At 33.9% G+C, this 23,479-nt stretch overlaps 1 protein-coding gene across 16 annotated transcripts in view; it reads right to left on the bottom strand.

Annotated features, from left to right (window-relative positions):
• Positions 1-23,479, bottom strand: part of DMD (dystrophin) — a 2,285,006-nt gene that overhangs the window by 94,143 nt on the left and 2,167,384 nt on the right. For all 16 annotated transcript variants that reach the window (XM_031963631.1, XM_031963630.1, XM_031963635.1 and 13 more), the window contains 3 exons: positions 11,692-11,766; positions 3,630-3,831; positions 1,533-1,618 (listed from right to left, as the gene is read on the bottom strand). In XM_031963631.1, the coding sequence (XP_031819491.1) occupies positions 1,533-1,618; positions 3,630-3,831; positions 11,692-11,766 (363 nt within the window). The remainder of the gene's footprint in view (positions 1-1,532; positions 1,619-3,629; positions 3,832-11,691; positions 11,767-23,479) is intronic.

The following is a 23,479-nucleotide window of genomic DNA, read 5'->3' as shown; positions in this document are numbered from 1 at the left end:
TCCCAAATCTACAAGAGAAATGCTCATCTTAAAACTGAAGTTTCATCTCATATCCAGATAGTTAAAAGTGACAAAAGAAACTGGAGAAGACTGGAAGGTCTGAGAAAAGAAAGTCACATTAATGCAATGCTGGGGAAACTGTGAATTGACCTGACAGCACTGAAAAACAATTTGAAATTATTTTTAAAAATTACCAAAGTATATATACTTTTTGGCCTAGCAACATCCCTACTTGACATAAATCCCCAACAGGTCAAAGACAAAAAAAGGCCTCACTTATACAAAATGAGTAAATAGAAGCATTTCTGGTGGAAACAAAGAATAGGAAGAAAAAATAGGAGCCCATCAATTGAACAAATTGTGGTATCTGACTATAATGGAATATTACTGAGACATAAGAAATGATGAATATGACTAATTCAGAGAAACTGACAAAGACATGTATGAATTAATGAAGAATTAAGTGAGCTTCAGAACCAGTAGAACAGTTTACACTGACTATAATAACATAAAGGAAAAAATGCTGAAAAATTCAGAATTCTGCATTAATGCAGTACTCAATTATATGATTCAGAGAGGTCACTAATATGCCTCCTGCCTCTTAAGAATGTAGGGAATAGAGGACTGAAGGTTTGAAGTGAGGCATTCATCTTTAGACAAAATCAATGGGCAATGTATTGTTGGATTGTATTTATTTGCAAATGTGAGATAGTTTTAATGGCAGCAGCAGGAAGGAATGATTAGGAAGTAACAATGATATATAAAAAAGAAAAAGCACTGAAGACATCTTTAAAAACTAAAACTAAGGGGTACTCCTTTCTTTAGTAATAAAATCTTAGTAATTTTATAAAGCTAAAACTTAGGGACACAACTTGAATTAATATCATCATAGACAATAAGTTTAGAATTTGAGGCCATCTAGCCCTAGTTGCTCAGTTTTACAACTGTGGAAACTGAGGTCCAAGGTTATAGAAGTAGTAAGTAGCAAAGTCAGAATTCAAAACCTGAATCTGATTCCAAATGTAATCTTCTTACATTAAACCATGCTACTTTTCAAAAAACACTGCACTGAGTGACAAACTAAGCAATGTATCTTGAACACAAAGGCCAAACATTGTAGAAGGCCTGTTAACAATGAATTCCAAAACTACAAAGTTACACGCATTAAACCTTCAAATCTATTTTTCTGACTTCCACTAGGTCAGGAAATCACAGTCTTCAGCCCACATGAATATATGTTTTATTCAGAAACATTCAATTTGTTGTATAACAACAAGGAGCAGCTAATCCTTCCTGAACGATTTTCTATTTAGAAAAACACTCTTTATTTCTGTAGAGAAATGGTACAGGGTACACCATGTGAGGCTTTGAAAACATGTCCAGAAAAAGCACTCAGTGAGAGCATGTGTGGATCCTTTTGTGATAAAGGAACAGAGGGATTATTTTTCCCCCTCATAGACTAACTAGGAGCATAATTAGTCAAAATTAATAAAAGATAAGAATATATACACAGATTAATATGCATGACTTACATCTGTACTTGTCTTCCAAATGTGCTTTACACAGGGAAATAACACCAGTTTTAAAAGATAGGACACGGATTCTTCCTGTGCGACCCCTAATATAAGAAAACAAACAAACAAATAAAACCAGTTAGTGGTGCTACTCTAACAGCTTGATTTCAGCCTTTTGATTTCTCTTTAAATTTTTTTTAATTGTACACATCTTAATCTCAGGAATCTATCCACCAATATATAATATGCATTCTTAATCAAATATTTTGGACCTCATCACTTACTGCTGACTGCTCAGAATCTAGTGAATGAATGCAAATGTTTAAGGACATATTTGAATATGATTAATTGATAGCCTTACTTGGATTTTAAAGTTAACTATATAAGTTTCAACAAGAGGTGTTCAAAAAAACAAACAGGTAACCAAACACTTCTTTCTATTTATCTGTGGAGATTTAATATTGGGTTACCCAGTTAACTTAAATTCCAATGCAATCACTTAGAGAGGTTTCTGTGACTTGAACTTCCTTGGCTTTTTTTTTTTTTTACTTGAAAAGGCACAAATTAATTGTCACAGCTTTTGTTTTATCTTTAAATCTATCTTATTTTCATTAGATTTTCCACTTTTGGTTAAGAAAATTACTCATTGCAACCACAAGAAGTATAACAGAAACCTTATGTAAAAACACAGCTCCCGAAGAAAAACATTAATATCCAATGTTTTCTTTGTTGTAGCTACCAAACCAGAGGGTAGCTTTTATACAGCTAAATATATTTTTGGTAGATGTAAACTTTTGTTGTGTAGCTTTATAATCAAAGGCAACATTATTGACTCATAAATAGAATTACTTTCTTTACTGACAAATGGTGGGGACAGGCAAAAATCATAGTATATTTGTTGAAAACTTCCCTTATTTCTTACTAATGTTTTAATTTCATACCAAAAATTACCTTACAAATTAAGTTCTAAGAAATAATGGTGCCAAACCTTAATGAAATTTTAAGAAATTAAATGCATTGTTTGAGGATATGTAGATGATGACAATAACTAGATTTTTTATTAATTTATTTTCATAATTTAAATTATTTTATATTCATTATGTTTATTAATTTATTATACTTTATATGATTACTTATATATTATACATAACATGTATATCTGTATGTGTATTATATGTACATACTTATACATGCACGCATTTTTTTTTTCCTAACTACTAAATGAAATGACTACAAGTCACTCACCGATATACCAAGCTTTTCTAACAACAAGAAGGCATGCTTAAAATTGCTGAAAATATTCCTAAATATGAATAAAGGAAGTTCTAACAATAACATTGTACACTGTAATAGCAAAAATGTTGATATTCCATTATGTTAGACTTAGTTCTTTTCAGCAATTCCAAGATAATTCCAAGAGACTTGGAATAGAAAATGCCATCTACATCCAGAGAGAGAACTATGGAGACTGAACGTAGAAGAAAGCATACTACTTTCAATTTTTTGGTTTTTTCTTTCTCATGGTTTCCCTTTCATTCTGATGTTTCTTTCACAATATAAATAAAATGAAAATATGTTTAAAATGATTGTACATGTATTACCTATACCAGATTATTCACGATTATTCACTGTCTTGGGGGAAGGAAGAAAAAAATTGGAATGCAAAATCTTACAAAAATGAATGTTGAAAACTATCTTCACATGTAATTAGAAAAAATAAAATACTTTTTAAGTGAAAAAAAATTAAGATGAGCGATATATAAAATTGCTTCTCCCAACTGGTGTAGAGAATTAAAAGGCATGTTTATAGTGATAAACTCTGCAATGAAAAACATTCTGAAAAAAAATGACTTTACCTACTATGGATTTTGTAGCCTAGAAGAATCTATTTCCTACCTCTTACTATTCATTTGAAAAAAAGATTACCCATTTTCAACCTATGACTTAACTAAGAGCAGCCATTAAGTTGTAAGCTTCATGTAATGTGCATTCTAGCTACCTTGTAGCCTTAGTTACATGTTCTGTGTGTAGAAAGAAGACTGTTAATTACTACTATCATCAGTAGGACATGTAAGTCTTTTATAAGAGACTGAAATAAAACCTAACTGCACGTACGTATCATAAACATTCAGCAGCCAGTTGAGGCACATGTCCACACAGAGAGGAACATTGACCAGGTTATTGTGCTCTTGCTCCAGTCGATCATAAATAGTGGTCAAACAATTAATGATCTGTAGGATGTCCATGGGCTGGTCGTTTTGTTTGAGGTTGTGCTGGTCCAAGGCATCACATGCAGCAGACAGACTCAGGAGATCCACTGGATGAAATAAAAATATCAAAATAAATAAATAAACAAAAAGAATAAATAAGAGGAAAAAGATAAGGCAAAAATCAAGTTAAATTACTTAAGAACAGTTTTTTTTAAACAACTATTTCTTTCCCTTTTAAAAAAATCCCACCAGGACTAAAAATCTCCAGTAATTAAAAGTAAAAAAAATACCACTTTAAAAAGAATTGCTGTTCTCCCCAGGGCAAGCAGCAGGTCTACTCTTCAAATCTAAGTCTTTTTAATTTTGCCAAATATTCAGAGTCACAGATTGCTCAAGTCTTTCAACAGACATCAAGTTGAGATTGGGTTCAGATAAAGTAGGAATTTTGGGGGGTAGAAGAGGGTCACTCTGTCCTTCAAAAATTATAAGTCCTTTAGATTAAAAGGGTCAGGAGTCTCTAAATAAACCAAGCAATTTCCAACTGATTAAAAAAATAACAATTTTTATAGAGGTTTTTAAATAGATATTGACAATACCATCTTGCAGAGTTATTAAAGTTTATCCATGAATCCATATATAGAAAAAATTTTACTTCCAGCTACACATTTATAACTGTTAGGTTTTTTTCTTCTTCTTGGAACATTACTAAACTCATAAAAATCCGACTGTGTTTCTTTTGCAGGAAAAGAAGAAAAAAACTACTCTTTGAGATTAGAGTTTTGCCAAGCCTACTGAAGATAATGGACTAAATGACCAAATTAACTATACTAGGCATAGACTAACTAAACTACCTATACCAGGAAGATAATATGGTCTCAATTTCACTTTACATTTGATTTTTAAAATAGTAATAGTAGCCAACATATATCCATTGCTTCCTAGATGTTAAGCATTATGCTAAGCACAATACAATTATTATGTCATTTCATCCTGGCAAGAATCCTGGCAAGGTTGATGTTGTTATTATCCTTTTTTACAGGTGAGGAAACTGAGGCAAACACGAGTTAAATATAATTTGGTACAACTAGTAGATGTCCAAAGCCAAATTTGAACTCTGTTCTTCCTAACTTCAGGCCCAATACCTTTTTATGTTATTGTAAAAAATTTTAAAGCTTAAGTCAGGTTTTTGCCCTTAATTTGGGATGAGCGCTAATACACTGACAAACCAGAAAATTTAACTAAGTTAAAATATGTGCCTTGTCCAACATCAGCAAATCCACAACCTATTCATCAGCTCTATTCCTAAGGGTTATAAAAGATGCTTTCCTCTAATAACAATTTATTAGCCAAACTGGAAATGTAGCAGCAGCAGAGAGTGTGTGTATATGAACACCTTTAACTCTGTAGCTTAGGTTGAATATTCAGTTCCTTTGAGATGGTGAATCAATGGTAATTAAGAGAGCTCTTCAAGTATTGGGGTGGTAGTTTAATTATAAACCCATCTCCATATAAGCATGGAGGTTCTCCCAGTCCCCAACATTTTTCCTGCTACTAACCATTTTATGTGCTTTTAATCATGTGCTAGACTAAATGTCTGAAATGCAATTAATGAAGAAAAAAAAGTGAAAAAATAATTTGCTTCTTTTGAAAAATAAGAGGAGAGAGGAAAATGAGAGTAGATTATGATTAAATCTGAAAACATATATGAATGGCTTTATAAACTTTAAAGTGCTGTAAATTATAACCAAAAGCTTGTCATTTCTATATTTTTTCCTGAAGCAATTGGGGTTATAAGTGACTTGCCCGGGGTCACACAGCTAGGAAGTATTAAGTGTCTGAGGCCAAATTTGAACTCAGGTCCTTCTGACTTCAGGGTTAGTGCTCTATTCATTGTGCCATGTAGCTGCCCCCATTTCTATATTCTTTTAAAAACATGATAAAAATCTTAATCACAGTCACTGAATTTCAGAGATGGATGAGGTCTTCAAACCTTTTAATTTTACAGGTGAAGAAATGGAGGCCACAAGAAGTTAAATGACTTCTTCTATGTTTAGAATACCGATGTCCCAGTATATAATACTGCATTATAGTTCCACTATATAATATCACATCTTATTGTGGAATTGGGAATTGATTTCACTCCTTTATATTTTTCCTAGAAGAGAGAGAACTACTTCTATGTAGTAGTTTCCTTAAGATGTCACACAATAATTCCAAGTACATTTCTCTATCACATTATTTTAGTTATGCTTCATGACTGATGATAGTGCACTATTCTGCCAGTCAGTTTCACTTTTAAACTCTCTTTCCTCTCTTCATAGTTTTAAACCCTTAGTTAATCGGTTAAACTGTTCATAGTCCCCTGTCTTTGAATCTCTTGCCCTTTGAATAATAATTGAAGAACCTTTTATTCTTCTTTCATTGACTAGCACAGTTTCTGCAACAGCTTTCCAGATCTTTGCTCTCCTTGCCTATTAGGGACCTTTCTCTCCTATTACACTTCAAAATCCTTCTCCATCATCTCCCTCCTCTTCTTTCAGCAATCTGATGGAAAAGTGGCCTTTCTCTTATCAAAGCCAATTTCTCGGCTTAAGCTTTTCCCCTCCAATCCATTCCATTTTCTTGATTTTTTTCCCTTCCATTATTCTTTGCTTATCTTCATTCTTTCCTTATCCATTAGTGCTTTTCTTGCTCCCTATAAATACAGTCAAGCATCCATCATCTTTGAAAAAAACAAAAATATGATTTCATTTCATTCTGTTCTCCTCTCATATTAGAATTGCAGCCAAATTCCTAGGGAAACAAAACAAACTACAAAAATCTACACATAGGGCGTCCATTCCTTCACCTCTCACTTATATTTCAACAACCTGCCATCTAACTTCAAATTCTACCACTCTCTCCAAAGTTAGCACTGCTAGGGCCCAAACCACTCTTGTCAGCTCTTATTCTTCTACATCTCTCAGCATCCCTTGATTTTATTGACTATCCCCCCACACTTACTCTCTCATTTATTTTCTACCTGAACAATGTCTCCTTGAGAAAAGAGGGTTTTTTTTTTTTTTTTGCCTCTTTCAAAATCTCCAGTGCTTAGCACAATGCCAGTACACAGTAGGTGGTTAATCAATGTTAACTGATCTACTTCTTTCCTCTCTCCCTTCTCTTCACTCATATGAACACCCTTATTCATGTCCTCATAATCTCTTACCTAGGCTACTGCAGTATTTTTCTCACGGCCCTCTCAGTTTCCATTCTCTTTAATTGCAGATTTATCTCCTACTTATTTGCCAAAAGGATTTTCTTGAAGTCAGACCACGTTCCAATGCCATCATTACTTAAAAATCTTCAGCAGCTTTCTATTACCTCAAGGATGAAATTTAAACTCTTTAAACTGGAATTTAAAGTTTGGTTTCAGCTTATCTTTCTGGGTTTAATTTAATTCACCCTACACTTTTTGCAATACTCATATGCCTTTGGTATTCTAGTTCTCACTTTTGTGCCTCAGTATGTGCTGTTTCCCCATACTTTATTATAAGTTATAAGGTTATAAGTTATTATATAGTTATTATAAGATTATAATAGACTTTCTCTGCTCTTTGCCATTTAGCCACTTAGAATCTTATCTTCTTTCAAGGCTTAGGTTAGGTGTCACTCCTGATTCTGCTAATTATTTTTCCACTCCTCAAATGATCTCCTTTATTAAGTTCCCCCAACAGAATTTAAGCTCCTTGGGGGCAGACACTTTGGGGGATAAACCACAATATGCAAAGACTGAATAAATTCACAACATGAAAAGACTGAATAAATTTTTGGATGAGGGTACAGGAGAGTAAAAGAAAATATTTGTTATTATTATTATTTATAAAAACACATTTTAATTTTCTTTATTGTGTGTCAAATCAATGGAATTATCTTATTTTCTGAAAATATGATGAGAAAAGACTTTCCTTAACAAATTTTTCAATAATAGGGGTGAGGATTCAAAAAATTGTCATCATGGGAAGAAGAAGAATTACTTTTTCGCCCAACACCAGTAATACTACCTAATTCTGTTACACCTTGGAGGAAATCAGAAATTAAGTATATGGTTTCTTTTAAGATTGGCTTTGTGAGGAAGGGAATAGCACATAATAAGTAAAAAAATATAGACTTTTCTTTAAGTAAATCATAGAATACTTTTCCATCTCTGAATTTATTTTTCATTGTGGGTTGAATTAACCTCAGTGAGATGATGGAGAAACAAAAATACTTTAATTTCATTTTATAAGGACCTATGCTTTCTTTTTCTATACAGGTGAATGGATAACAGTACTGAAGGAATTTCTGGAGTATAAACAGCTTCAGTGGGGAGCAAAGCAATTGCTCTATGATAACAAAAGCAGAACACGGAATAGTCATGAGAGAAATATTGTACAGTGTGCTATGCTAAAACCAGATGTGATTAAACAAGAGGGCAATCCATCATGGCAGATTACAAAACACATATCCCAAAACAAACACATAAAATAGAATTCCTGTTTCACAGCAGATTCTGAAAGTACTTGTGATCCATACTAGTGATTTGAAAGGAGAAAGGCATGATGAACAATTTATTTGTAAAGCATTTTTTAAAAAAAATTATTTCCCCCTAAACAAACAGCTTGGAATGTTTACTTCAAGGCTTTACATTGTTTTTGTTTTTATTTTAAATGAATTACTTAGAATAATTCTGGCAGTCTCAACAAAAAAATTGAGGAAACTATCCTTTTGCCTCAAATAATTAACTTTAACTTTTATATTTTGTGCACCTAAATGAGAAACATAATCATGGGTTATATAAAAACCTCTCCATGCCCTGACACATCCTTGTTCTCAAAATATATTATAACCAATGATGCTATTTATTAACCCTGAAAAACTAAGGGGTATTTTGATTTAATCCTAAGGCTAGCTGGCTTTAGTCACTTTGGGGCTGGAAAAAGGGAAAATGGAACTTAAGTGAGGGAAAAAGCATCCATATGTCTGTAGGCTGGACTCTGCTCAGTAGAAGAAAACAGTAAATAAGAAAGATGAGATTCATGTACCTGACTCCCAATTATCTTGTAAAGAGCTTGAGCATTTGCAGCCTGCATATTACTCTTCCTGGTCCTCATAAAAAAGTCTTTGATTATTCTACCTGTTTACTTTCTCATTTATGTTTCTTCATCTCTCGGATACAAATGAACAGCTTTTGTGGATGTCTTATCATTTGTGTCACAGTATCTGAGAATTTTCAGTGAACTTAGAGATCACTGAGCCCAATCCTTTCATTTTATATAATATATATTATATATTTTTCAATTTATATATTCATTTATTTATACTTACAGAGGAGAAAACCAAAACCTAAAGAAATGAAATGACTTATCCAAGTTATTCTGTGGCAGACTAGTTCAACTCTGAGTCTGTTATTTATTCAAGCCTATTATCTTTCCTTTACAGTTACAGGTAGAGTAGTCTTGGGAACCAGAATGTGAGACAGAGTTCCTGAATTTATAGAAAGGAAAATTGCATAAGACATTCTCATTTCATGAAATTCATCTACATGGGGGAAAAGAAAGAACTAATTAATGGTGAAAATTGATTAATACTGGGGTGGGGTGGAGTCATTTAGTAAGCTCATTCCAAGAGTAAACCTGGATGTTCTATGTTGATATATAAATAATCCTTTAATCTAATTAGCACAGGCAGAGAAAAGGGAGATAATTGGTAGAGAAACTGCTGTGTATTTCTAGTCTCTTCTTGCCGAGACTGCAGAAGGAGACTGTAGGCAAAGTAGATTGTTATTGACATCATACTGTTCAGATGCAGTCTGCACTTGGAGCTGAGATATTTTAAAAGCAAATCTACACAAAGTAAGCAAGTCAATATGCTTTGATGTGAATATCAAAAAAAGTTAGGTACATTTAAAAACAAGAGAGCAATTTTTTCACCTAGCTTGCAGTGGTGGGTGGCTTGTGCCACAGCTGTGCCTTTATCTAGATAACAAGCAGGCTGCAAAAAAAAATCTCTGTACTCTGTAATTTAGATGCTGAACATTAACAATTTGTTCCCTATTTCTTGTTGATCTCGGAGTATTTTTTTGCCTTCACATTTATTAGCTGTAGTATGTTTATTCCTATAGTTTGGTCTCACTTTAATCCACAACATAGTTGTAAACTAAATATCCATGATTTGTTAAGTGCATTTTTATTTCTGCCACTTAGTAAAAAAGGTATATTTCTAATTTCAGAGGCTACCTATGTTATGACTAACATGAGAAAAAAAATGAAAAAGTAGCCAAAATGCTTAGATCATCTTTTTTATATATAAATTTGAGAGAAGATAAAATTGAATGTCACAACAAACTGAACTTAGAGTCTTGTACACTTCATAGGTATTTTGTATAGATGTAATTAGCTACCAAACTAAGTTTCTATCCATAACAGCCTGAAAGCCAAAACTAAGAGTATTATACCATTAAAAGAGAACCATATGTTTTGATGCTGCTCTCTGTACCTATAATATAGTAAGTGTGTTGAACAAGTTTTTCCAAATGCTTGAGTTTTAATTATTGTTTTTCTTCACATCCCTCAATGTTTTATGCCCTGCTGTGTACATGGAAATGGTTTTCCCTCCTCATTTTGTATTTAAATCAAAATGAATTTTCAAAAAAATTAAATGGGATTAGGGAGAATTTTCCTTATGGAGCCTAAGAAAAGGAAAAGCTAATGTTCATGGTACCCTTATTTCTTATTTCAAACCAAAATGTTTATTTTTGGAACAAATGTGTTTAAAAATGCTACACAATAACATTCATACCTGGAAAGGAGTTATTTTAGTTTTCACATTGGTGAGGGAAATTGAAGGAAAAATCCTTATGTCAAAATGTCAGCTTCTCCCCCACCTCCACCATGGTCTATCTCAAATTTTATTTTAAGGTGAATGTGACAGAAATGTGAGCACAACTGTATGTGAATGCAATGATTTATGAATGCATTTAAAAGGGAGTTACTTGACTGATCTCTATACTCAAAGTCAAATTGAAATGGAGAAGGATGAGAATAATAATCCTCTTCAGAATTCCAGTACACCTTTAAGGTTCCAAGTATCGCTCCTTGAAACTGATAATAATTTCTTCCAAATTCTTATGGTCTCTAAAGGAATATTCCACTACCTACTACAGTATGAACTACAGTTCATAATTACTATGTTCCATCAAGTCACCAGTCTGTTTGGAATAAGGTGGGATTAGGAAGAAATAAACAAGGATCTTAACTCTCAAAACCTGCAGGTAAAGATTTCATAGATTCAGGTAGGTTCTCAAAGAGGACTATTAAAAGGACTATTAAATCTCCAACTAGGGGATAGCATTAGTTACACTAGAGAAAAGCCTGTCGAGCTAAAAAGAAAACCATTTGGAACTCCAGATACAGGGAAACAGTCTCCCAAAGTTTACTGTTTAGTCTACCTGATGAGTCCAACTAAGCTTACATGTAATTCATACACAGCATTTATACCTTTATGTCTACAAGCTATTTTACCCAGATGAGGAATTCTATCTCTTTATGTTCACCACAACATTCACTTGGGCTAATCATTTTAAGAAATGAACATTTATAAAAGACTTTCACAGAATTCTAATTCTAGAAACAAACACATTATATATTTTTCATAGACAATATAGGGGATACTGCATTTAAGTTTCATTAAATTAATTTACCTGAAAAGTAATAGAATTAATTAATACAAAATTATCTATATCTAATAACTGAAAAGTGACAATGAAGCACAGGAGTAAAATTAGTATTCTGGACCAGCACTAGGCAAAAGAAATGTTCAAAAAATTCAATATCAAGTTATAACCTGGCTGACAGCTATTCACCCTCTCTTCAAAAGTGGCAGTACCCATTTCATTTTTCATCAAGGATAAAAGATCCAAGGTCTTTAAGCACTGGGTTAATACTCACGGCAGAGGGCCTTCTGCAGTCTACGGAGTTTCATGGCAGTTCTATAAGCCGAGAACCTGACATTATTCAGGTCAGCTAAGGAGAAAAGGCAAAAGACTATTATTTCATCAGAAAAGTTGATAAATTGACAAATAAACAATAGTTTTGTTAACAAAAAAATGGGTTCAAGAATAAGAAAGTATATCTTGTCTCTGCTCCAGGAACTGTTTTGAGGGAAGAAATTCTTTTAGTTATAAAAGTAGCAAATCTTCCAAATACTGCTTTGCTTTTCAAAATTAAGAAAATAAATTTCTAAAAAGACAGACAGTGCTTATATATTGCTTCGAGTGTTTTGGACACACATATGCATATGCATATATTTATACAAACATATAATGAAAATATGCACCATGCAGTTATACATATAATGCATTGTGAATTATACACACATAAACGCATAAAATGCTTCAGGAAAGGGAGAAAAATTTTTCTAGATTGTGAAACTCAAGTATAGAATAAAACATACTAAGGAATTCAACAAACATTTTTAAGTACCTACTATATGAAAGGCATTCTGCCAGGAAGTGGGGATATGGGATACATAAATAAAATAGTCCTTGAACTGGAGAAAAAAAAAACAACAAATCTGTCTTTTTAGATAGTTGGAGGATTTAACAGCCAACTAAGATGAGAAATATTTTAACATCCTATAGTTGACCAATATTTCAATGGCTTGCTCACAACAGAATATCAAATGCATTAACTAACGTGTGTGTGTGTATGTATGTATACCAGGCATATTTATATATTTATTTTATGGTGATTTCATTCTTTATACTTGTATCCTTAGTGGGCATTTAATAAATACTCATTGACTAATTTAAACACTCATTTTTAAAAGTCTTCGATAACCAACTTACTAAAAGGGAAAAAATATTTTTTTCTTTGTTTTCCATCAACATTTTGTATATGGTGCTAAGAATATTACAAACCTAGTTTTCTTCTATTTTAATGAACATGTTTATCATTTGCCAAGTTGCATTGTTATAAACTCTTTATTGGCAGGATATCTCTTTTCATATCATAGCTATGAATGAACAAGTAGATTCTAAGCAGGATTGATGGGTGGATAAATAAATACCCTTAAATACTATTATTCCTTATAGTTAAATTAATCCTAATTTGTGACTAGAGAAAAGGCCTTAATTTATTTTTATTTATTCGGGCTCAAATAGGCAGCCAGGTGGTATAGTGGATATTGTACTAAAATTGGAGTCAGAAAGATCTGAGTTCAAATTTGACCGAAGAAAATTTGTAGCTGAGGTTCTGCTTAAGTCACTTAACTTTTGTTTGCCTCAGTTTCCTTAACTGTAAAATGGAGATAATAATATCACTTATTTCCCAGCATGGCTGGGAAGATAAAGTGAGATAATACTTGTAAAGCACTTAGTATAATGCTTGGCACATAGTAGGTGCTCTATAAATGTTTTCCCCTCCTTTTTCCTTTTTCTCAATAGGGTAATTGATATTTTACAAGGAAGGAGAACAAAGTCTAAATTCACACCACAAAGGAAAAACTTTCTTATTCATCTTGAAATAATGAAAATCCCAAATGTTTATAAAGTCTTTCTTACATGGTCTTCCACAAGTTGGTTTCATAACATTTTCTAACTATGAATTGCTAAAGAATGAACAGTCTGAATCACAATCTTGAAATGCTACATCATCTTCATTGTTCCATGTAGATATATTTAGCATGTAAATTCCTCAAGGTGAAGTCTTTTCTCTCTGCTCCCCTCTTTCTTTGACCCCTTTCTTCCCCACTCTCTCTCCCTCCTTCTCTAAATCATGGTGGGCATTTAAGTCCTGATATTATTATAATCAATTAGACAAAACTATCTGTGGAGTAAAGAATATCTACTAGCAAAAGGCATTAATTAATTTGGATGGATGAATGGGATCTTCAAAGTTTGTAACTATGTCCCAAGTGAATTATATTAATAGTAACAGTTTTTCTAGCATATACCTAACCACAGGCTAAGTAAATAATTTTCCCCCTAAGTGGACTTGATTCAATTGAGTATTTCTGAATATTCTTCTTTCTTTTTTGTCAGGGAAGACGAGGTATACAGGAAGATATTTTACAGCCTCTTATCTGATCCTTCTCTTACTATTTACTTGTTGTGTGGTGTCTTGTTTAGTGGAATGAGTGTAGATGGAACTAATTCCTTATCCTTCTTCCTTAACTAGAGCTGTAACAAGAAATTTTTGATCCTGGTACTCATTTAGAGTGTAGGAATTTGGGAAGGAACTATGCCCTAGAAGAGTGATTTTACTTTATCCTAAATTTTGCTCATCATCATCCTAATCATTTATAAAGCGCTTTAGGGTTTGCAAAGCATTGTATCTATGTACATAAATGCAAAATATTAAAACATAAAACTGCATCAATATTTTACATACCATCTAGTGTAACAGGTAAAATATATAATATTTATGTGCATATAGATAGATAACAAAAGTATTTTATTTGAGCCTCACAATAAACTTGTAAAGTAGGATTATCTCTATTATAAAAGATGAGGAAACTGAGGTTATCATTACCTTCATTTTAGAGTTAAGGTTACTGAGTGAGAGAGTTTAAGTGATTTGCCCAGGTTTAAGTAACTAGTATTCGAGAAAGGATTTAAACTCAGGTCAGTCAGTCAGTAAGAATTTATTAAGTCCCTACAATATGCCAGGCTTTGTGCTAAGTGCTGAAGACACAAAGTCAAAAGACAGCCTCTGTCCTATAGGAATGCACAATCTAATAGGTAGGGAAAGACAACATGCCAACAAATATGTACAAATAAACTATGTACAGGATGAATAAATAATAATAAATAGAGGGAAAGCCTTAGAAAAAAGAGGCTTTGGGACAGGCTTCCAGGAGAAATGGAGATTGTAGCTGAGCCTTAAAGGAAGCTATGGAAGCCAGGAGACAGAGATTAGGAAAATTTGTATTCCAGATATTTGATTTGAAAGAAGAAACAATTTGTTTGTAAAACAGCAAGGAGGCTAATGTTACAGATCAAAGAATACATTGAACATTGTAAAGGAACTTGCAATTACAAAGGCTGGTCAGGTTATAAACAGCTTAGAATACCAAATATAAGTTTTCTATCTGTTCTTGGAGGTGATAGGGAGCCATTGGAGTTCACTAAATAACAAGGAGAGATGGTCAAACCTGAATTGTAGAAAAATCACTTTGGTGGCTGAATGAAGGATTGATTGGAGTGGAGAGAGACCTGAAGAATCAACACCAATCAGCAGACAATAGCAATAGTCCACACTTGTATCAGAGGAAATAAAAAGAGCATATTTGAAAAGATTTTGCAAAGGTAAAATCAATGAGGCCTTGGCAACAGATCAAATATGAAGAATGAGAGAGAATGAGCAATGTAGAATAACACTTAGGTTGTGAGCCTGAGGGATTGGAAGGATAGTGATACTCTTAACAGAAAACTTTTAAAAGGAGGGTTTAGAGAAAAAGATTTTAGTTTAAGCTATCTAATGGATCAGGTTGAGACCAAAGGTAGAAAGCAGATCTCTAAAGGGTTGGCCACACTGTTCAAATGCCACTTGTGAAAAAGACTATTTTATGGAGAACACACACGAGACAAGAGCTCACAAGATGCTCAGAGAAAGCAATACAAGGGCACTCTCAAGGTCTCTTTTAAGAACTTTAGAATTGATTGTATGACCTAGGAGACACTGGCACAGGACTGCCCAGCAGGGTGTTCCCTCATCAGAGAAGGTGCTATGTATGCTTTATGAGCAAAGCAGAATTGAATTAGCTCAAAAGAGATAAAAGATGAGCAAAGTTCTTGGGAATCCACCCCAAATATTCAACATAGGAATCATTTGTGTCTGACCTGTGGCAGAGCATTCTGAGCACATACTGGTCTGATCAGCCACATTGGAACACACCGTAACTTAACTCTAACATAGTGATGTCGTTTTGGTCTTCCTCAAGAACAAAGAACGAAAACAAACAAAACAAACCCTAAAGACCATCTAGAGAATATCCACTTTGAGATGTATGCAAAGTAGTTGAAAATCTGTCCTTGGAGGAAATTTGAAAATCATTAGCATGGAGAAAATAATTAAATACAAAGGAGATGATGAAATCAGCAAGTGAAGAGGTGTAGAAGGAAAAGATTATACTAATTCTGAGGGAGAAGTATAGAAAAGAGGGAAACAAAGTCCTTTGGGATACCTATGCTTAGCAGGAGCAACCTGGAAGATCTAGCAAAGGATTGCTCTGATACATAGGAAAAGAACCAGAGGAGTAAAATCCTAAAATCTAGACAGAAGAGTAAAAAGAAAAAGAGATGCAGAGAAATCAAGAATGAGGATGAGAATGAGGATCACCAAAATGCCACTGGATTTGGTAGTTAAAGAGATTCTTGGTAACTTTAAAGAAAGTAGTTTTGACTGAATGATAAGGCTGGAAACCAGACTTATAGAGTTAAGGAAAGACTGAGAGGGGAGGAGAAGGGAAGGTACCTCCCATATGCTTCTCAAGGAATTTAGCCATAAAAGGCAGAGAAGATATGGGATGACAGTAAATAAGGAAGAATCAAGAGAGAATGACACCCCATATCTCTATCCCGATAGAGGAGGCATTTTGTAGACAGCAGAAAAGCATCCAGTAAATCTTACTTAATTTGATTAGAAAAAAAAGAAGAAAATCAAATTGTTAGTATCAAAAATGAAAAGGGTGAACTTTCCACCAATGAAGAGGAAATTAGAGCAATAATTACAAGCTATTTTGCTGTATGCCAATAAATCTGATAATCTAAGTGAAATGGATGAATACTTACCAAAATATAGATTGCCAAGATTAATAGAGTAGGAAATAAATTACTTAAATAGTTCCATTTTAGAAAAAGAAATTGAAAAAAAGCATCCAGTAGACAGGGAGAGATTGAAGATAAGAGAGAATGGGGATGATAGACAGGGTAATTTGCTAGAGAAGGTGAGATGGAATGGGATTGCTCATGCAGAAAGAAGAGTCGGCCTTGATAACTAGAAGGCCTTCATGAGAGAAAGAGATGAAGGAAGAAATAGTGGCAGAAGGTATCAGAGTGATACAGAAGAGGAAAGATGGGAAAAGAGAAAGCTCCTGGTGAATGGCTTCAAAGTATGAGTCAATGACTGTGGTTCAAAGCACAATATTTTCATCTTTTTGTTGTTGTTTGTTTTTCTCTCATGTTTTTTTTCCTTTTGATCTGATTTTTCTTGTGTGATGAATGCACATTTTTAACATACATCAGATTATTTGCTATCTAAGTAAGGAAGGATAGAAAAAAATGTGGAACACAGATTTTGCAAAGTTGAATGTTGAAGGATACTTTTGCATATATTTGGAAAAATAAAATAATATTAAAAAATTTTAAAATATGAGTCAAAGTGCTCAGCTGAGAAGTTAGGGGAAGGAGAATTCATGGAGATTGGGGAAGGAATAAAGAAGTTTTAAAGAGTTATCATGTTGAGTGGGATAGAAATTAGTTAGGAAATTATAGAAAGATTATCTAGCCCAAGCAGTAGTGAGGATCCAGTTGAGGTTACATAATCTAAATTTGTAACAGACACAGTCAGGGCTGTGTGGTTTTTTCCTACTTTGCTTTAGTATCATGTGTGTAGGTGTAAAGACAGTAGATAATGGAAGTGATTCAAGGCTGACACTTGGCCAGCTATAATCAGCAATAAGGTAAATGAACAAGAAATTCAGGAAAAAAAGAAAGGACAGTATAGAGTTAAACTCATTTGCCAAGGGATATAGATGGAGAAAAGATAATGCTAGGTAGGCCAGGGAAGATAATCTGGGAGAGAACTAAAGAGTGTGAGATTGATGTGGATAAAGAGCAAGATTTCATACTGGGAAGAATAAAAAGGGAGAAGCAGTTAGCAAAAAAAAAAATTGTGGATCAGATACAGGAATTTCAGAGTTCATGAACTTGGAGGTGGTGTTCCTAATTCCAAAGTCCACCTTTTATATACTCGACACTTAGCTGCCAAAGTTAGTATTACCAGAGTTATGATTGTTTCTTATCTTCAGAATAGTTTAACACTTCTTGTGGAATAAATCAAGTACTTCTTAAGAGTTTTGGCTCTGTTAAGTCAATCAATCAATAAACATTTATTAAGTGCCTAATATGTAGCAGGCACTGTGTTACAAAACCAAATCCTATTCTCACAGGATTTCTGGGTAGCTTCCAACAATAGATCCACAGCCTAGAACTTGAACCAGGCTTTTATATGAAGGAAAAAAAAAAACCTTTAGAACACAGTTCCCTCCTTTTCCTCTGAACCCAACTCCTAAATTCAAGACATATTTCTCTTCACTTCCTCTGGAACTTGACTCCTACATTCACATCCTCATTAAGCTCCCTAACATCTCCCTACTCCTGATAGACCATATTTGATATAACCTTAGTTAAGTTTTATTCTTTCCCCTAAGTGCCACTAGTTCTGTGGGTCCAAATGACACCTGAGCTTCTTATAAATAATCCTCTACTACTCTGACTTAGCAAACTCTAGGAAAGGAGACAAACTCTTCCTCCACAAGTAACCCCATTTCATCCCATCTTCTCCAGAAGACTGCCTTGTTATCATCGCCACTCTCACTATCTTCAATAAGATAATCTATATCTAGTGGAGGTTCCTTGCTGACTACAAATATACCAATGTCTTTCCAAAGAGATCCCAGTATAGGTGATTGATTTCTAGCTTGGACGATTAGCATGCCATGGTACAATCCAAGATGAACAGAGGAAGTTATAGAAGAGCTAGGGGAAGACAAAGATATGAAGAAGGCAAGAAGCAATGCAAGAAAAGCATCTGAATTGAGGGTATTGGACTACATTGATCAAACAGTAAGCACTTTATATTATTGTATGCCAGATACTATGCTAGTTGTAGAGAAAAGGGGGATTAAAAATATAGTGAAAGATTTTTTTCTGCCCTTAAGAAGCCTATAAGTTATTGATGTCAGTTTTCTCTCCCAACTCCGAAATTTTGTCCTGTAGCCTCTTTCCTACCTGCCTCCATTTATCTGTCTTCTCCACAATAATTCACTATTCATTCTCCCAATTCTCTCAAACTCTGAACCAATTTGCTTCCACAGTTAATCAGATCTGACATGCTTTCAATCTAGTTTAAATCTTCTTGCAGTACTTAGTCAGGCCTTTGCTGTCAGCTCAGTGATTGCTAGTCTATCCATTTCTCTTACATGTACCCCATTAGTGCCCTTTGCCCATTATATCGGAAATGAGGAAGCAAAGAAAAAGGTCTAATTTTTATTAAAAAGTACTATAAAGCAGACACATTTGTATCTAGTAAGCATCAGTGAATTACACTCCATTGCAGTCTTCTTTCTGCTCTAAGTGAAGCCTGACATGAGAGAGACAGATTGAGGGAAAGGAAGGAGATGAAGAGGGGTAGGGAAAAAAAGGAGGAGAGAAGAAAAGGGGAGGGAAAGGAGGAGGAGGGAAGGAGAGAGGAGAGGAAAGGAGAAAGAAGAAAGAAGGGAGGGAAAGAGAGAGACAGAGAGAGAGAGAGAAAGAGAGAGAGAGAGATATGGATGGAAGGAGAGAAGAGGAAGGGAGGGAAGGAGAGGGAGGGAGGAAGAGAGAAAGAGAGAGAACATTAAATGACTAAATGTGTCTATGTTTTTCAATTTCAAGCTGTTGCTAGGGATCTAGAGCACCCCTTCCTCCTGCTTACAGCTGGAATGCACAAGTCAGCTTGAAAAACTGTGTAGGATGTACACAGTAACCTAAAGATACAATAAAGCACCAAACAATGTCATATTCACTAGACTGAGCCTGAGCTAATCAAGTAGGTAGCTTGTGTCCTGAATGAAGCTGAAGAAATGAAATTAGCTCCCTGGGATTTTAGCCTATCTATGCCTTCCCAGTAAGCTAGCTTTCCAAGAATCCTGTCCAAGTTGTAGTGAGCTAACTGGCTCCTACAACCGGAACTCGGGAGAAGTGAGACCATCCAAGGGGGAAAAACAGGGAGGGAGTTATACAACGTTTCCATAGCAGCTTTCATAAAGTAATGATCAGGAATGAAAATACTGAACCTTTAATCCCTCTTCATTGTTTTATTTTATTCAGTGCTAGATTGAGCCTCAAAAAAAGAAAGCTGAGTAACAGGAACACAGACAAAACTCCATTGTCCCTGGTCCCCTAAATACCAAACCACTAACTCATTCAAATTTAATTAATCATCTACTAAACCCATGGCCCATACAGATTTAATTTTGAGCCATGAAACAATTAACAAACTTCTGTGTCTTCATTTGGTCCAAGAAGTTCTCATGACTTCAGTGAATTATTTTATTTTTAAAATTTTTATCATCCACAAGGGCAGAAGAGAGTAGGAAATAAAGAAATGGAAATATACCAAAAATCAGGAATGGTTTCTCAAACTTAAGAATTTTAAGATGTTGCAGTTAAAACTGTGAAATACCCCAATCTTTTCAGCCATGTGGGAAAAAAAAGAACTATTCCAGCAATAAAAATATAAATTTAAACCACTTCATTTCAAGTTTAGGAGCTGGTCTCGGCCTTTGATAGTATTACAAAATAAAGGAGGTTTATGAATCAAGGCCATACCTATTTTAAACACCAAGTTCTATTCTAGTTTTTCAATGGCTTGTTGAGAATATTTGAAGATATTGCTTCATTTTTGTAACTTATAAAGTAAAAAGAAGCCAGAGAGAAGGTCAAAGTGGATTAGCTAATAGCTATGAAATGCTGAGTGATCAAGTATTACTGCAACACATAATGAAGAATTTTTGTGGCTTTTTCTTATGTCAAAAGAGGCACAATTCATTATACACTGGGCAAGAAGGATTCATAATGATATATATATATATATAACAGGATTTGCAAAGTTCTTTCAGTATAGTGGGAACAGTGTACTCTTTTTACAGGTAAGGAAACTGAGGCTTAAAAGAATTGAGTGACTTAGTCATGAGGCTAGTAAGAGTCTGAAATCGTATTTGAAACTAAACCTACCTGAATGGAAGTCTAGAACTCTATACAAAAATTCAACAATGCCTCTCCAAAGTAAAATTTCACTTTAAATTGCTATGTGTATAGCCTAAACAAATAGTTGATCATTTTTTATTTGCAAAACATTGTCTTTTATAGAAAGGTGGTAACATAAAAAATATATTCTATTACTAACTGTCTAATACTAACTTGCCACTCTCTGCATAGTTCTCTAATGTATATGCCTCTGGAGTATCATTTTGCCAGTCACAAAATACAAAATGCTGATAGAACCATAGATTTCACTATAGTTTGAGAGACACCGTGTAATTTAAATAAAGATACTTAATATAGCTTGGAGGCTAATTAATAAAGCGTTCCTTTACCAAGATACCCAGACTTTGGAACTCAAGGATTCAACTTGCAAATCTCAGCACAGAAATTTTAAAAAGAATCAAAAATACTGGAAGATATTTTTATAGAAGTGGCACTAAGAAAGGACATAAAGACATTTCACTTTGTGGTTCTTTTCAGATATATTGAGTTTTTCATCAACTAAACTCATTAAAATCTCATCACCACAAAAGGCTTATCTTAAAATGAAAGACAGAAAACTCTTTAAATGAACACCAAAATAAATAGGAATGTTGCATTCGCAATCACATGAAATAGGAAGGGCTAAAGGAAATGAGTTTGGAATTAGTCAAGTCCTATTTCTAGAGGTAAAATGCTCTATTATTTTCCACTAGTAACTTATCAAGAGATCTTCTAAAAGCCAAATAGAAGCATAAGATGTTGCTTAGTATGGAATGAACTAGAAAATGAAGAGGCATCAGATGGCAAGTGAAAAAGAAGTCTAATAAAAAATTGTAAGAAGTGTTTTGTAATAGCAAAGAAGCAGATACAAATTAGATGTTTCTTATCTATAGTGACAAGATTACACTCAATGTTTCTGAGGTTCTTCCCAGCTCTATATCTATATCTATATCAACTTCAGAACAGCCTAACCCTCATGCAAACTCCCCTACTTAACGACACCAATCCAGGTGGGAACCTGAAGAGCCCACCAGAAATGGCAACCAGGAAGACCCCAATTCCTCCCAATATTGGTAGATTCTGCTATAGATTCTGTTCTATAGCTGTACACTTAGGAAACAGAGTTTTTCTCCTCTTACATGGGTATTGTATTCTCCAATTAAAGTGTGAGCTTCTTAAAGATAGGAATTTTTTCCCTCTATTTTTCTATTTCTAGCACTTAGCATAGTGCTTGACACATAATAAACTTTTAATAAATGCTTTGTTTGCACATTCAATCTACCCCATCATAGTTAATTCTATTTTAAGGGAGAACAGGTAAAATTCAAAACAAATAAACTGCATCATGTTTGGGAGTTCTGGTAAGAAGATATGCTGAAATAGTTTTCTGAAGGTCAAATGAAGTTTTTAAGATAGCTGTGGATTTTAAGTACCTTATCAGTTCAAGCTATCATTAATAATTGGAAAAAATCTCCCTCTACACTGTTGGGAAACTCCTTTTAACCAGGTTTCGAGTAGAGGAGATTATAATTCCAGACTCATTCCCTTAAAAAAAAAAATTAGAGCCTTTCATCTCTATTGACAAAACAAATCACACTATTTATTACATGGCCTTTATTTTTCCCATCCTCTCATCCTGCCATATTATATAATCTGTCTCTTTTACCATGTCAAATAATAAGCAATAAAATTTATTAAGTGACTACTATGTATATCCCAGAGATGATAGAAAAAAACAACAAAAATGGAACAACACCCTGGGAGAAATGACAGCTGCCAGATAGGATCTTACATTTATCTGAGGAGGCAATGTTTAGATTTAAATATATGGATAGATTATTTGGGGTGGCTAAGTAGTGACATAGTACAGCGTGCTAAGACTTAAGTCAGGAAGACTCATCTTCCTGATTTCAAATGTGGCCTCAGATACTTCCTACTTAATTCTGTTTGCCACAGTTTCCTCATTTACAAAAATTCATTGGAGAAGAAAATGGTAAAACGCTCCAGTATAACTGCCAAGAAAATCCCAAATGGGATCAAAAAGAGTGGAGCATGACTGAAATGATTGAGTAAGCAACAAGGCATGGTTACATACCTGGTTGACTGAAAGGATGCTGCCTCTCTAGGAAGAATTAAGGAAATTCCAATGTAAAACAGGTTTTAGTGAAAAGAAAAAGATAAATGGACACATTGAGTTTGAGATACTTATGATAGATAAGATGCCTGTCCAACAGGCATTTAATGATGTAGAAATGGAGCTCAGAAGAGAGATCAGGTCTAGCTATAACTATGGCCACTGTTATAGAAAGCAAAATTAAAACTATACAGTAAGAAGGTTTAGAGAGACTAGAGGGCTCAGGGCAGAGATTTTAAATAGCCCTGAACAAAGTCTTCCATACTTCTTAATTTTTGCTTTGTTTTTCTAATCTTAACACTAGCAACTTATCCTCTGACATCAATAGCAAGATCTCAAGGCTCTAATTTTATATCTGACCACAACTTCTTTACTTGTCATTTTTCCATTCACTACTTCTGACTACATATAGTTCAGGAACTTTTGTCTTGTTCTTTAATTAATTAACCATCCAAATCCCCACTGCTATGTTTTGTCTTTTGCAACTTAACTAGAGTTAACATCTAAACATGAAATATCTTCTGTCACTAACAGTACACTTATTTTCTTCTTCCTTCTATTGCTTATGTTCTGCTATTTTTCAACATTTTAT

Source organism: Sarcophilus harrisii, chromosome 3, assembly GCF_902635505.1.
Source record: "Sarcophilus harrisii chromosome 3, mSarHar1.11, whole genome shotgun sequence".
Lineage (NCBI taxonomy): Eukaryota > Metazoa > Chordata > Mammalia > Dasyuromorphia > Dasyuridae > Sarcophilus > Sarcophilus harrisii.
The sequence above is the reverse complement of the archived record's forward strand: the minus strand, read 5'-3'. Positions and strand labels throughout refer to the sequence as shown.